This window comes from Nothobranchius furzeri, chromosome 2 (genome assembly GCF_043380555.1).
Source record: "Nothobranchius furzeri strain GRZ-AD chromosome 2, NfurGRZ-RIMD1, whole genome shotgun sequence".
Classification (NCBI taxonomy): Eukaryota; Metazoa; Chordata; class Actinopteri; order Cyprinodontiformes; family Nothobranchiidae; genus Nothobranchius; species Nothobranchius furzeri.
The window spans coordinates 75,746,268-75,761,641 of record NC_091742.1 but is presented as its reverse complement, the minus strand read 5'-3'; the positions used below and the strand labels follow the sequence as shown (position 1 = coordinate 75,761,641).

At 48.8% G+C, this 15,374-nt stretch overlaps 1 protein-coding gene across 1 annotated transcript in view; it reads left to right on the top strand.

Annotated features, from left to right (window-relative positions):
- Positions 1 to 13,501, top strand: part of LOC129160141 (zinc finger protein ZFP2-like) — a 47,133-nt gene extending 33,632 nt beyond the window's left edge. The window contains exon 2 of the mRNA XM_054737313.2: positions 9,417 to 13,501. Coding sequence (XP_054593288.2) covers positions 9,417 to 10,918 — 1,502 coding nt within the window. The 3' untranslated portion in view covers positions 10,919 to 13,501. The remainder of the gene's footprint in view (positions 1 to 9,416) is intronic.
- Positions 13,502 to 15,374: the final 1,873 nt, after the last annotated feature.

Genomic DNA, 15,374 nt, shown 5'->3' with positions numbered 1-15,374 from the left:
AGTAAGTTTCTCATGCTGATAAATAATAACTTATCTCTCTGAGGACACGGTGCTAGTGTATTCTCCTACAGCACCTTGACACAACTTCAATAAATGTTATGCAACATTTTGTGAACATCAATTTATTTGCATTTATTTGTTATGAATGCCACTGTATAATTCTTGCTGTCAGTATTTGCATTGTGTCAAATGATTTGGGTCTGTACTGGTTAGACTTAAATGAGTTAAACCAAGGTCTATAGCCCTTGGGTCATCAACTATGAGCTATAAGTATATTGGCCTTTTTATACTGGGAATCAGGAGTTATTTTAGTGATCATCTTGTTTCTTATTCATTTTTGTCCTGATTGTGCCCTGAGCAATTTTATGACTGAATAAAAACAAACAAAATCAACATATATAGAAAAATCGTCCTAAATAATCGTGATCTCAATTTTAGTCACCATAATCGTGATTATTATTTTTGCCATAATCGAGCAACCCTATAAGACACTGTCCAAAATAGACAATAGAATAGTAATCCCTATTGAAAAATGGGAGGTGGATCTATCAGTCAGCTTTGACCAGAACTTCTGGTCCCAAACTTGTTTAAAAACTTATAAAATGATCAGACACTCCAATTTACAATTAATTCAGTACAAAATTCTACACAGAGTACACTATACAGGTCATCGGATGTTCAAGATAGGGTTTGTGTCATCTGACACCTGTACACACTGCACAAACAACATTCCTGACAATTACATTCATGCATTGTGGTCCTGTCCACCTGTCCAGGAATTTTGGGGTAGAGTGTGTGAAGACCTGTCAAAGTCTCTGAAATGTCATATCCCAACCACCCCATCTCTTTGTTTACTGGGAAACCTGGACGATGTCCCTATTGAAACATCTGTGGTTCACGTGGTTCTGACTGCCATATGTATCGCTAAGAAAACTGTCCTCTTGAATTGGAAAAATAGAGAAACTCTCTGCATTAACCAGTATAGAAATCTTTTGTTAGATCATATTACACTTGATATAGCCTCTGCTTCCACTTCAGATCAATCTCTTTGGGCTCCTTTGATCGGTTCCATCACATAGCAAGGGTGGGGGGCCGTTGATGTTGTCCTGCGGGATGGTGTGGGTGGGGGGTGGGGGGGTCTGAGTTTGGAGTATCCGGATGTTCCCTGGAGGTGGGTTCACTGGGGGGTGTCTGGGACTGGGGGGCCGTTGCCCCCCTCTGGAGGTGCTTGGGTTGCCTCGGGGGGTGGACTGCTAGCGGTTGTGAGTGGGGCCCCTTGGGGATCTTGGCGGTGACCATGTAACAGTCCTTGTGGTGGGCCAGGCACTGCGCCTGAGGGGGGTGTAGGCTGGGGAGAGCAGGAGAGAGAGATGGTCGGACTGACCGAAGTGGGGGAGGGGCTTGGCTCTACATGCATGCTTGATGTTGGAGTAAACATGATCTAGAGTGTTTTCTCCTCTGGTGGGACATTTGACATGCTGATAGAACTTTGGGAGTACAGTCTTTATGTTGGCCTTGTTAAAATCACCTGCAATAATGTGAACCCCATCTGGGTGGGCCCGCTGCTGTTCGTTAATGGTGTTCAGCAGGATAGAGAGCGCCTTGTTTACGTTGGCATCGGGTGGGATGTACACAGCCGTGATGATCACTACTGTTCGCTCTCTCTGTAGAAAAAAAGGCCGGCATCTCACCGACATGTACTCGAGGTTCGGGGAGCAGTGACTGTTTATAATTGTCCCATTGTTACACCAGCTTTCATGCACGTAAATACAGAGCCCTCCCCCTCTGCTCTTACCGGAGTCCTTTTTCCTGTTCCAGCGAAGCAGAGTGCAGCCTGCTAGCTGAACGCTAGCATCGGGTATTCCCGGGTGAAGCCAGGTTTCCGTAATAATCAAGGCACAGCAGTCACGAACATAGCGATTTCCCACTAGTTGTAATTCCAGGTCGTCCGTTTTTTGCACGAGGGATTTAGCGTTGGAGAGATAGAGGCTCGGCAGAGGTGGCTTGTGTGGTTTGTTTTTCAGCCTCAGCATGATGCCGGACCTGCGGCCCCGCTTTTGCTTCCTTTGCCTCCGTCTGCGCCTCCGCTTAGTCCCGATAACAATCCACGGGGAGCCCGGTGGTCTCGCCACATGATCTGGGATGTTGTGCGTGCGAAGGAAGTCCAGTGAAACAGATGTTTGATGCTTATCACCAATGTCTATGAGGCTCTGGCGGGTGTAGAAAACTTAGAAAGTAGAGCTGATGGTGCAGAAAAAAATAAGAAAGACATACAAACTAAGCAAACTAAACAAAAAAGGGAGTACTGAGCCGGAGAGCCGTAAGCCGCTGCAGCCGTGTGCGCCGCCATCTTGGAAGATGGCTTGGAACATGTGAGCACCTGTTTGCGTACACGCACTTGTATGTGTAAGATTTCTGTATGAGAGTGTCCAATAGTGAGTGTGAGGGGCCACAGATCTGCCCCCAAAGATGTGCGGAAGATGGAGGGAGCTCCAAGCCCCAGAGCTCCAGGAGCTGCCCCAGAGTGCAGGGACCCCAGGGAGACTGTCACCAGAGAACCCCAACCCCGCTCAAGGGATGCAGAGGACTTCCCCGGGGGTCACAACCAGCAGCCGACAAGAGTCCCAGGTGATAACAACGGCAAGCCCCCAGGCCCGCCCAGAGCCCCCCACTTCTTAAGTCGACTGAGCCTGGGACCCAGTGCCCCGGGACCCAGGGGCGATCAACCCCGCCGGTGACCCATCTGAGCCCAGGCAGCCACCGGGAGCAAAGACATATGCCAAAAATCTTAAGGCCCCTGACACTGGGAGCCACGAACACGCAGGCAGACCGAGGCTCCACACTCAGCCGCAAATGTGGCAGGGGGAGGGCAGGCGAAGATGTGTAGCAGCACAAGAAGACCCAAGAGAAGGGAGGAGTCCAAAACCCCACCTTACATACATAGTCATTGTTTAGGTAAATTTGCTTACTAACATCGACCAAAGAACTCAGACTGGAAATTCGGTTGAGTATTTCACTTTCTGCAGAAAGAGGAGCCAGACGGAACACGCAGTTGCATGTGTGAGTTTCCAAGCTGACTCCAAATCTTTCAGCTTCGGAGCATATTTTTATTCACACATAGGCATAGTTACAAAGTTGCACAAACATTTGTCTCACCCCCGACTCATGGCCCGAGCGAGCACCTTAAGAGTTGAGAATTTTTGGAGCATCCTTTTCTGAGATACCAAATTCTGAGATAACAACGAAGCATTTAGAGTGCTGTTTACAGAAATAAGAAAAACATAACATCTACTCACCCATGGCAACCAGACAACTTAACCTCTCTTTTTCTCTAACAGTCATACACAAACACAGTCACACACTCCGTCCCTCATGCTCACACATACACATACAACCGGAGACTTACAAAAATGAACGCTAGACACCCATTCATGCTCACTATACACACCCTATTCACTCTGGTCCTGGAACTGCTGCACAGACAACCCATGGCCAGAATTAGCCCTGTTCTGCTGAGGTGATGAGGAGCAGGCACCCCACCCAACTCGGAGCAAAGCAACTCATCGCCCCAGACCCCAAACAGACGGCCAGCTCCCACTCCGCTCATTGTAAACTTCAGTAAAGAACTAAGACGATTATTAAGCTGCTGTTTGTTTTTCCTTTGAAGCGAGGTTGTCTGTCACCACAAACAAATGTTCTATTTCGTCTAGTCTTAGCCCTTAAGCGAGCTGCTATTGGAAGGGTGATCTCAGCATCAGCCAATCATGAAGAGCTTAAATGTACGCCCACCACGTGGGCACCCCTTGTGGGTTATATAAGTGGAGCGACTCCACTGTTCGCCTCCGTTTTCTCTTCACGCCAAGCTTAAGAGCTTCTTTTAAGAGCAATTATACAAGAAAAATCTACTCACCGACCATGTCCAGCGACGCCAGGACCTGCCCGGCCTGCCAGACGGGCTCCATCTCCAGCGGCGACCTGCACGCCAAGTGTGAGGTCTGTCTCGGGGCTCACCACGCTGGCCTGGCCTTGACCCCCAGGCCTCGTGCCCGTTTTGTACCGCTCTGCCCGTGGCTGAAAAGGTCCGCCGGGTCGAGTACTTCACCCCCTCTACCGACGAGGAAATTCCGGTGGCTGGCACGTACTCGCTGGACAAGGCGTTACGGTTCTTCAACGTCGGCCAGGAGCCGGCTGGCTCCTACCGATTGGACGATGTCATCGACAGCGAGGAGTACAACGAAGCTGGCTTCCATAGCCCTTCCCTCCTGTACAACACGGAGGTCGACTACGAGGCTGGCTGCCATAGCCCTTTTTCCCTCCAGTACAACACGGAGGTCGACGAGCCTCGTGAGGAGCACGACGAGGCTGGCTGCTGCAGCCATTATTCCCTCCTGTACAGCACGGAGGTCGACGAGCCTCGTGAGGAGCACGACGAGGCTGGCTGCCGCAGCCATTATTCCCTCCTGTACAACACGGAGGTCGACGAGCCTCGTGAGGAGCACGACGAGGCTGGCTGCCGCAGCCATTATTCCCTCCTGTACAACATGGAGGTCGACGAGCCTCGTGAGGAGCACGACGAGGCTGGCTGCCATAGCCCTTTTTCCCTCCTGTACAACACGGAGGTCGACGAGCCTCGTGAGGAGCACGACGAGGCTGGCTGCCGCAGCCATTATTCCCTCCTGTACAACACGGAGGTCGACGAGCCTCGCTCAGCGGGTCCTTCTGCCCCAGTGGTTTCTCGCTCCTCCCTGCCAGCAGTTAGAGCACTGCTCCAGGAGCTTCCCGCCATCATCTCCGCGGCTGCGACCCGCAGGTGGCTAGCCGTTCCAGAACCGGCTCCCCTGAGGCGGATGAATTGGCGGGAATTTTTGGGGCAACACAGACGCGCTGTCCAGACCCCGTCTGGCCGCACTTCCCCGCTGCCATGAGCTGCTGGTCCGCCGCCTTCTCCGAGCCTGCCAGGCTCGAGGCGCCAATTTCCACATATGCGCCCATTACCAAGGTCGAGGGCTTCTCCGACCAGGGCTGGCCATCCGTTCCTCCACTGGAGCCGGACTTGGCCTCGCTGTGTGGCGTCAAGAACCACCTCACTGGACCGCGAGCAGTTCCCACTAAGCATGACCAGCTGCTGAGGCGGCTCGCCGATCGCGCACACCAGTGCGCCTTCCAGACCGGCGCTGCAGGAAATAACATCGCCTTCTCGCCTTTGGCGTTTCCAAAATGGTGGAGGAGCTTGACTCTCCTGTCGAGTCAAAAACCATCATTACTAAAACTGCTGATGCCATCCTCAATCTGTGCGCTGCTGTACTCACCGGTTCTGCTCGCATTGCTGCCTGGCAGACCCTTATCCAGCGGCCTTGTGGCTCATGGCCCTGCCCTCCATTCCTGAACACCTGCACAGAGAGATGCTGGAAGGCCACATCACCTCTGATGTTCTGTTTGGTCCCCATCTTACGAGCATCATCTAGAGGGCTCAGCAGCTGAACTTTCAGCCACGGTGCGAGACCTGGTCCACTCTCGGTCAGCCTGCACTCCGGCCGTTCCCCCAGAGGATGGGACGAACGGCGCGGAAACTCCATGTTCCCAGCTGCACGGCCCGCCCCGCGGAGCCGGCCTCCCGCTGAGGCGGGACCAGGGAGTTGGCGGCCAACGGTTCCGAACGAGCCAGCAGACACAGCCTTGGCAGTCACAGGAACCTCGCCGAAAACAACCACGAAAACGACTCGTTGGGGGGAATATGTGTGCTTATGGCTGCAATGTTAACTCTGTGAATTATTTTGGTTTTGAAATAAAAACCCAAAAAACGTCACATCGAGAGCACAATCCTACAGTCCTCTGCAGAACCTTCTGCCGAATCCTCACACATGATGTTCCCCGCACCAAGCACTGCAGCACATCTGCATGTTCACACAGTCGGACTCGGTCATGTTACACGGGTAGCTGTAAGGGTGCGCTCCATTTGCGCACCGCCCCCAGCCTACGGCCAGGCCCGACTCATCCCGCTTCCCCCACAACTTTGGGTGGGACGGGATGTCATGGCGCTGTCGCGACCACGCGCAAAGCGCCCACATTGCGCGGCTCCATCCGCTGGCACTTTGACGTTCCCGTGCACGGGCCCGGCTCCCACTCGTCCTTCATGGACTCCACGCTCTGCGGTGCGGATCAGCCTCTTCCAGCTGTTTCACACTTGCTCTTTCGAGCACAGCCCTCCATGGGTCGCTCCCAGTTCTCTGGTACGAGCGACGGCGGTAAGGGCGCAAAACCAATCCTCAGACGTTGCTCACGTGACCTCGAGCACACGTCCGCTGTCGGAACGCGCGCACGAATGCCTCCCTTTCGGCTACTCGCTAGCCCAGCGCACTTTCTCGAAATGTCCGGAGACCGCGCTGCAGCCACTGCGCACGGCGGAAACGAGGGTTTTATTTTACCGGGACGATCTGCTCCGATGCGCCCGGTCCGAGGACGGAGCGTCAGTGCAAACCAGGAGGTTAACAGAGCATCTGTCAACCCTGGGGTTTTCTATAAACTGGGGGAAGAACTCTGTTCTTCCATCCCAGTCGATTATGTTTCTCGGGGGGGGGGGGGGGGGGGAGCTGAACGCCTCTCTAATGAGAGCACGTTCGTCGCCGGTGAGAGCAGCAGATCTCACCACGGTGATCTCCCGCGTGCAACCCCGCGAGATCGTGAGAGCCCTGTTAGTCATGAAACTTCTGGGCATGATGGCTGCAGCCCACTCGGTGGTGCTGCTGGGGTTGTTGCACTCGAGGCGCCTTGCAAAGTTGGTTCATCTGCCTCCGGGTACACCCGATACGTCAGAAGAGACGTATGTTGAGGGTTCCCCCCTCAGTGGGCGGGGACCTCGCTCACTGGGGGAATCCCTGCATCCCCTCACACGGGATTCCCATCGGACGTCCTGCGTCACACGTATCTGTGTTTACGGATGCGTCACTGTCTGGGGTGGAGGGCACGTGCTTGTTACGCGGCAGATCGCTGGCCCTCCCACACGCACGAGCACATAAATGTGTTGGAGCTTATGACAATGAGGAATGTGTTCATGCACTTCGCTGCCCTTCTCGATGGCCGTCATGTCGAAGTTCACACAGACAACCAGGTGGCGGCAGCCTGCATAAAACGCCATGGGGGAGTTCGATCCCCCCCTCTATTGCGCATAGCCACAGATTTACTGTGTTGGGCACATGTCCACCTGCTGTGCCACCTACATTCCGGGGATCCTGAATGTAGCGGCAGACATCCTGTCGAGAGGGGGTCCCCGCGACTCCGACTGGCGTCTGCATCCCGCGCTGATATCACAGATTTGGATAAGGTTCGGGGAACCGTGTGGATCTGTTCACGGCTCGCGAAAACGCTCAGTGTCGCCTGAGGTTTTCCCTGAGTCTCCGGGACCAAACCTCGCTCGGAGCGGACGCCTTCTCACACCAGCCCGGGCTTCGAACGCTCCTTTATGCGTTTCCACCAGTCCCTCTGATTCCCCTTCTCCTGGACCGAGTTCGGTCAGAACAGCTCTCGGTAATTCTGGTGGCTCCCAGACGCTTGTCCGCGTCATGGCTTCCGGACCAGCAAGCGCTACTGTCCGGCTCCCCGTGGAGACTCCCGCGAAGGGAGGACGCCCCTCCCCGGGCGGATGGGATAATCAGACATCCTCTGGAAATAAGCCATCGGCTGTGGGTCTGGCCGATGAGCGGTTTCGATTAGGGGTTTCTGGGCTGCCGCATGATGTGGTCATCACGATTCAGAGTGCGCGGGCGCCCTCTACCATTGCATCTTACGCTGCTAAATGGGCAGCTTTCCAGAACTGGGGCACAGAGCGGAATGTTCAAGCGCTCTCCTGCCAGCTGGCGGATGTCCTATCGTTTCTGCAGATACGGACGGACAGGGGCCTCGTATTCAGCACTATTAAAACATATGCTGCAGCTATCTCATCCTGTCACCAGGGTTTTGGTGATAGATCTGTTTTCAATCATCCCCTCACAAAACGTTTTCTAAAAGGTGTCAGAAGGAACAGACCTGTGTCCCGTCCGCTAATTCCCCAGTGGGATCTAACGGTGGTTCTGCGTGGCTTATCTGAAGCCCCATTTGAGCCCTTGGACCAGGTCTCACTCAAGTTCCTGTCACTTACAACTGCCTTGCTGCTGGCACTGGCATCAGTCACGAGAGTGAGCGACCAAACCGCCCTCTCAGTGGCTCCCGCATGCCTCAGGATCCGGAAAGATGGCGGGTCTGCTGTTTTATGCCCCAACCCAGCCTTTGTGCCCAAAAAACATTAATACTTCCTTCAAATCCAGGTCAATTTCATTGGCTGGACATTTTCCTCCTTCCCATAATTCTGAGGAGAAGGCGGCTTCCCATCTTCTCTGCCCAGTGCGCGCGCTCGCACGATATGTGTCACGCACTTCAGGGATTCGCCGCTCACAAATCATGTTTGTGCACTACAGGGAGTCTTCCCTTGGGCAAGCGCTGTTGGCCCAGCGCCTTTGACTCTGGCTATGTGACGCCATTTCACTCGCTTACACATCATTGGGGCTGGATCCTCCTGAGACACTCAAGGCTCACTCAGCCAGAGGGATTTCCTCTTCTGTGGCGCCCCACAGTGGTGGGTCAATGGAAGTCATTTGTCAGGCTGCTTCATGGGCTTCACCCTGTTCCTTTACTCGTTCTTATTTATGAGATGTGTCTTCAGGATCCATCACTCGTTCAGTGCTTGGACCTCAGCAGGCTGAGTGAACGCATTATGGCACCTCATCGGCCCTGCTTGAATGAATTTCATCCTCTTGTGGATGATATTTTTTAGTGGTGGCCCCACTCTTCTCTCTGGCTGCCTCAAGAATTTAAGCCCTGGGCTGAGGCTGAGCGACCCCCACTAAAAGGAGACATGTTGGGTGTGTCCATTGGTTGAGCTAACCAGTGTGGCGTAAACCCATCCAGCTGCGCTTTATTCCAATAGCAGCTCGCTTAAGGGCTAAGACTAGACGAAATAGAACGTTGGTTACGTATTGTAACCCCAGATTCTATGAGTCTAGTCGCAGCCCTTAAGCCACTTGGCCACACTGGTTCTGTTAGGACTAAGAGCCATCGGAGGCGAACAGTGGAGTCGCTCCACTTATATAGCCCACAAGGGGTGCCCACGTGGTGGGCGTACATTTAAGCTCTTCATGATTGGCTGATGCTGAGATCACCCTTCCAATAGCAGCTCGCTTAAGGGCTGCAACTAGACTCATAGAATCTGGGGTTACAATACGTAACCAACGTTTTGAGTGTTTAGTTTTTACTTACACAAAATGAAAATTAATCTGAGAGCTCATTAATTTCCCCAAAAATATTTAGATGCATTAGATGATTAAAAAAAGTTTTTTTAATTGTCAAATTAATCAACATTTTCTTTTTTCTCTTATCCTGTCTAGATCTTCCACAGCGTCATGTCTGGGAAAAGGAGAAGGATTTGACTGCCCAGCAGCTCTTTAACCAGGAGTCGATGTCCTGTTCAGACCAGGACAAACCAGAACAGCTAAAACTTTGCCAACATGAAGGACAGCTCTTCCTGAACCAGGAAAATCTTACCTTCACGGATACTCGTCTGTCTGAAGAAACAGACTGTCATGAACCAGAACCAAACAGGAACCAGCCATTGTGTCAGAGTTCTACAGAACCTGAGAACCAAGATCAGGGTGGATGCAGGAAAGAAAACTCAGAATCAAACGGCAATGAAGAACTGAAACTGAATAAAAGGCGTCAGCGAAGCAAAGATCACAGAGACAGTGTAGGTGGTGAAAGACACAAAAAGCACAAATGGGCTCACAGTGGTGAGAGATCACTTTATTGTAAGCTATGTGGAAAATCTATCAGTCACAAATCTTATTTAAATATTCACATGAGAGCTCACACAGGTGAGAAGCCATATTCTTGTAAAACTTGTGGTAAATGTTTTACTATCAGTGGTAACTTGACTACACACATGAGAACTCACACAGGTGAGAAGCCATATCCATGTAAAACTTGTGGTAAATGTTTTACTAAAAGTGGTCACTTGACTAGACACATGAGAACTCACACAGGTGAGAAGCCATATCCATGTACAACTTGTGGTAAATGTTTTGGAACCATTGGTGAATTAACTACACACATGAGAACTCACACAGGTGAGAAGCCATATCCATGTAAAACTTGTGGTAAATGTTTTGGAACCAGTGGTCACTTAACTAAACACATGAGAACTCACACAGGTGAGAAGCCATATCCATGTAAAACTTGTGGTAAATGTTTTAGAGACAGTGGTAACTTGACTAAACACATGAGAACTCACACAGGTGAGAAGCCATATCTATGTAAAACTTGTGGTAAATGTTTTGGAGACAGTTGTCACTTGACTAAATGCATGAGAACTCACACAGGTGAGAAGCCATATTCATGTAAAACTTGTGGTAAATGTTTTACTAAAAGTGGTCACTTGACTACACACATGAGAACTCACACAGGTGAGAAGCCATATCCATGTACAACTTGTGGTAAATGTTTTGGAACCATTGGTGAATTAACTACACACATGAGAACTCACACAGGTGAGAAGCCATATCCATGTAAAACTTGTGGTAAATGTTTTGGAACCAGTGGTCACTTAACTAAACACATGAGAACTCACACAGGTGAGAAGCCATATCCATGTAAAACTTGTGGTAAATGTTTTAGAGACAGTGGTAACTTGACTAAACACATGAGAACTCACACAGGTGAGAAGCCATATCTATGTAAAACTTGTGGTAAATGTTTTGGAGACAGTTGTCACTTGACTACACACATGAGAAGTCACACAGGTGAGAAGCCATATTCATGTAAAACTTGTGGTAAATGTTTTATAGACAGTGGTAACTTGACTAGACACATGAGAATTCACACAGGTGAGAAGTGATTTAATCTATGAGATTCATTAAGGCATTTTCTTTACCTTCTGATTTGAAAATTCACACTTGAGATTGTATTCATTAAAATATGTTTGGCAACATATCATAGATGCCTTACAGTGCTCAAGGCTTGGGTGGAGACTTATTTCATCCACACTTCCTGTTAGAAAAACTCTTCTGAAAAGTAATTAGCTGACAACATCACATTTTGTAGCTTAGCCAGCTTGCCTTAGGAATGCAAATGGGATTGAGCTCATGCGCACGTGATTTAGGACACGGGTGGTCTGTGATGTCACAAGCATACACGGGCGGAGCAAAAGTGCAGAGAAGTCCGCAGTGTCCATTATTAAACAAAAGCAGCCTAAGAAGTCTTGCTTATGGAGACTGACTTTCATATTGCATCCTGCTTTGCTGGGTCTGGCAGTGTGTGTGTGTGTCACAGCAGTGAGGGACAAAAAAAAACAGCTTTTGTGAGAGTCAAGTTAACTCCACAGCATCAACGATAATGAATTGCGCTTGCGGGAAGCCTCCCGCAGGTTGATTCTTGTTGCCAATCGGAGTTGGTAATGGTAGGCATGCTTTTGAGTTAGCCAGTCAGTCAGCAGTGGGCGTGTCTTCCCTGTTCGGCTCCAGGTGGATCTCCTTGGGAAGAGGGTTGAAAAGACATCTGGAGTGAGAAAACTCCTAACCCATGCCATTATTTTATTCGGATCTTTAACTTGTGGTTACATCTGCCTTAAAAATGTTCTTGCTTTATACCAGTGTCCCTCAATAGGCGGTCCAGACCTGGCCTGAGAACGTCCAAGTTTTCAATTCTACTCTGCTTGGCCAGGGAGCACATTGCTTGTGATGTGGATGAGGCACTGTGGCCAGATAAAAACAGAAGAGCAGATGCAGCACAGTTGTTTATTTATTTTTTCTTTATTCGTTTTAGCTTAACTATTAATTATAGTCTTCTGTTTGTATATGTAGACCACTGCATAGGCAACTCTGTGTTGGTTTGGATGAACACTGCTGTTTTTGTGTTAAAACACTCTAAAGTATATTTTGTAACGTGTTTAAGAGTTTTGTACACAAACATTCTGAAATATTTTATGTACAATGCACTGTTGTAGTACAGTAGGTGTAACACTGAACACAATAAGTCATTATGACTGGAGAAGAAGTGGTCATAATGTTTTACACATCAGGGTTAATCTGGTTCTTATAAATGTTTACTCATGTAATGGTTTGTGTGTCATTTAGAAACCAAAGACCATTTTGAGAAGAATGTGCGTGTGTTTTTGGATTCGTGTGTAGAGTTCTAAAAATATGTTGCATGCTTTCAAAAATCGTGAGTAAACAACTGTGAAGAACTGTAATTGTAATTATGTGAAAAGTGTTTTCCAGTTTAACAAGTTGGTATGAAAAGTAGGGCAGCTGACTACAGTTTTTTATGGCAGCGTGTTTGTTGTGAAAACGAGATTTCTTTCACGATTTCCTTGACAAACGTGTGTTTTTAAACTGTAATGTAAGTGTGAAGCAGAGATTGTGCTGGTAGTTTAGCAGAACTGGTTAGGGGAGTTGGCACATCAGTTACATGTTGTAGTCACTGTGCCAGATGTAAAAAGATTTGTGTGTAAACAACTAACAGCGTTAACATTAATGGAGGGATCATATATAGTTTAATCTCATTTTCAAATATAGAGAACAATGGTTTTTGATTCGTATATTGATCTTTATGAATATGCCAATTTGCTATGTAAAATAATACATTTTATTTCAACAGCGCCTTTCTGAACACTCAAGGACACTTTACAGAGATAAAATACACAACAATAAAAGATAAAACAGCATAAAACAAACAGACAGATTGGAGCAACGAGAGTAATTATTGGAATGCTAGACGGAACAGGTGAGTTTTGAGTCTGGTTTTAAAGAGAGTGAGGGAATCAATGTTACGGAGGTCAGGAGGAAGTGAGTTCCAGAGCTGGGGAGCAGAGCAGCTGAAGGCCCTGCTCCCCATAGTGACCAGACGGAAAGGTGGGACTGAGAGGTGGATGGAGGAGGAGGACCTGAGGGAACGGGTGGAGGTTGAAGGATGAAGGAGGTCTGAGAGGTACGGTGGAGCTAGGTTATGGATGGCTTTGAATGTATATAGCAGAATTTTGAATTGGATTCTGGAAGTGACTGGGAGCCAGTGGAGCTGCTGAAGAACAGGGGTGATGTGGTGGAAGGAGGGAGTTCTGGAAATGATGCAGGCTGCCGAGTTCTGGAGAAGTTGGAGTTTATGGAGGGATTTGTGAGGAAGACCGAAGAGAAGAGCGTTGCAGTAGTCAATACGGGAAGTGATGAGGCTGTGGACAAGAATGGCGACCGAGTGAGTAGTGAGGGAGGGGCGTAGGCGGTTAATGTTACGTAGATGGAAGTAGGCAGACCGGGTAATATTGTTTATGTGGCACTGGAAGGATAGTGAGGAGTCGAGGATGACACCCAGACTCTTGACCTGAGGGGAGGGGGAAACTAAGGAGTTGTCGACGGGAAGTGTAAAGCTGTGGATTTTCGATAGTAAAGATTTAGTGCCGACAAGTAACATTTCTGTCTTATCACTGTTGAGTTTGAGAAAGTTTGATGTGAACCAGTCTTTGATTTCAGATAAACAATTGGGGAGGGAGGAAGGAGGGAGTGAAGAGGAGGGTTTGGAGGATACATAGAGCTGGGTGTCATCCGCGTAACAATGAAAATGGATGTCAAATTTACGGAAATAATTTCCCAGGGGAAGAAGGTAAGTGATGAAAAGGAGTGGACCGAGAACAGAGCCTTGGGGGACGCCAGTAGTGACAGGGAAGGGACGGGAAGTGAAGGATTTTAGTTGAATAAACTTGAGTACGGCCAGAGAGATATGAAGGGAACCAATCAAGCGGGGTATGAGAAATGCCAAGGGAAGACAATCTATGGAGGAGGATGGTGTGAGAGATGGTATCGAAGGCTGAACTCAAGTCGAGGAGGATGAGAATGGAGAGCAGTCCAGTATCGGCAGCAGTGAGGAGGTCATTAGTGATTTTTATGAGTGCAGTTTCTGTACTGTGGCCAGGACGAAAGCCAGACTGGAAGGGCTCATAGAGGCTATTGAGCGTGAGATGAGCATGGAGTTGAGCAGAGATTATTTTTTCAAGGATTTTTGAAAGAAAGGGAAGATTTGAGATGGGACGAAGATTATTGAAATTATTGGGATCGGTGCCGGGTTTCTTTAATATTGGAGTAATAGATGCAGTTTTGAAAAGTGAGGGAACAATACCGGTAGAGAGGGAGGAGTGGATTATGGCGGTTATGAGAGGGAGAAGGGAGGTGAGACATGTTTTAACCAAAACTGTAGGGAGGGGGTCGAGAGAGCAGGTGGTGGGTTTGGATTTACAGATAATATCAGATATTTCGGATGAGGTGGGAAGAAGAAAGGAACAAAATGACTGGCCGGGTGAAAAAATCTCAGGGGGAGGGGAAGAACTTGGAATTAATTGCTGTTGTATGGAAGCAATTTTCTGAATAAAGAAGGTTAATAAAGAGTTACATGAGTCAGCAGAATACAGGTGGGGGGGGTAGAGAGTCCGGGGGATGAAAAATATTGCGCATTATTGAGAACAGAGTCCTAGAGTTGCCTTCATTGGAGGAAACCAATCCAGAGTAGAAAGCAGATTTTGTATGTTTAATTGAGTCCAAGTATTGAAGCAGATGAGTTTTGTGCATTTCTTTGTGTACTGCAAGACCAGTTCGTTTATAGAGGCGTTCGAGTTGACATCCTTTGGCTTTCATCTGTCGGAGTTCAGGGGTAAACCAGGGGGCAGAGTTAGTAAAGGAGACGGACAGAGTTTTGACAGGGGCAAGAGAATCCAAGATATTGTGGAGTGTGGAGTTATAATGAGAAACAAGATGGTCAGGAGAAGCAGAACTAGGGATGGATATAGTGTTAATAATAGATGACAGGGTGTCTGGGTTAATGTTTTTGATATTGCGGAATGAGATGTGACGGATAGGCTTAGTTCTTAAAGAGCAGAGGGGGATGTTGAATGACAGAAAAAAGTGATCAGATATATTTACATCATTAGCAGAACAGTTAGATGGGGTTAAACCAGAGCAGCAGATTAAATCAAGAGAGTGACCTTTAATGTGCGTGGGAAAATTAGAATATGTTTGAAAATCGAAGCTGTTGAGGCAGGAGGAGAAGTCTCTGGTGAGGGGGAGGTTCAAGTTGTCCATATGAATATTTATATCACCAAGCAGAATGACATTGGGGGAGAGGGTAGTGAGCTGGGTGAGTAATGAGGAGAAGTCATTTAAAAAGTCACTATTGGGCTTGGGTGGGCGGTAGATCAAGGCTATAACTGTAGGAGTGGGACCGGGTATTTGAAAAACAAGATTCCATGGAGCTGAAGGCAGGAGTGGAGACAGGCAGCACCTTCCACTTCTCGCGATGGAGCAGCGCGAGAC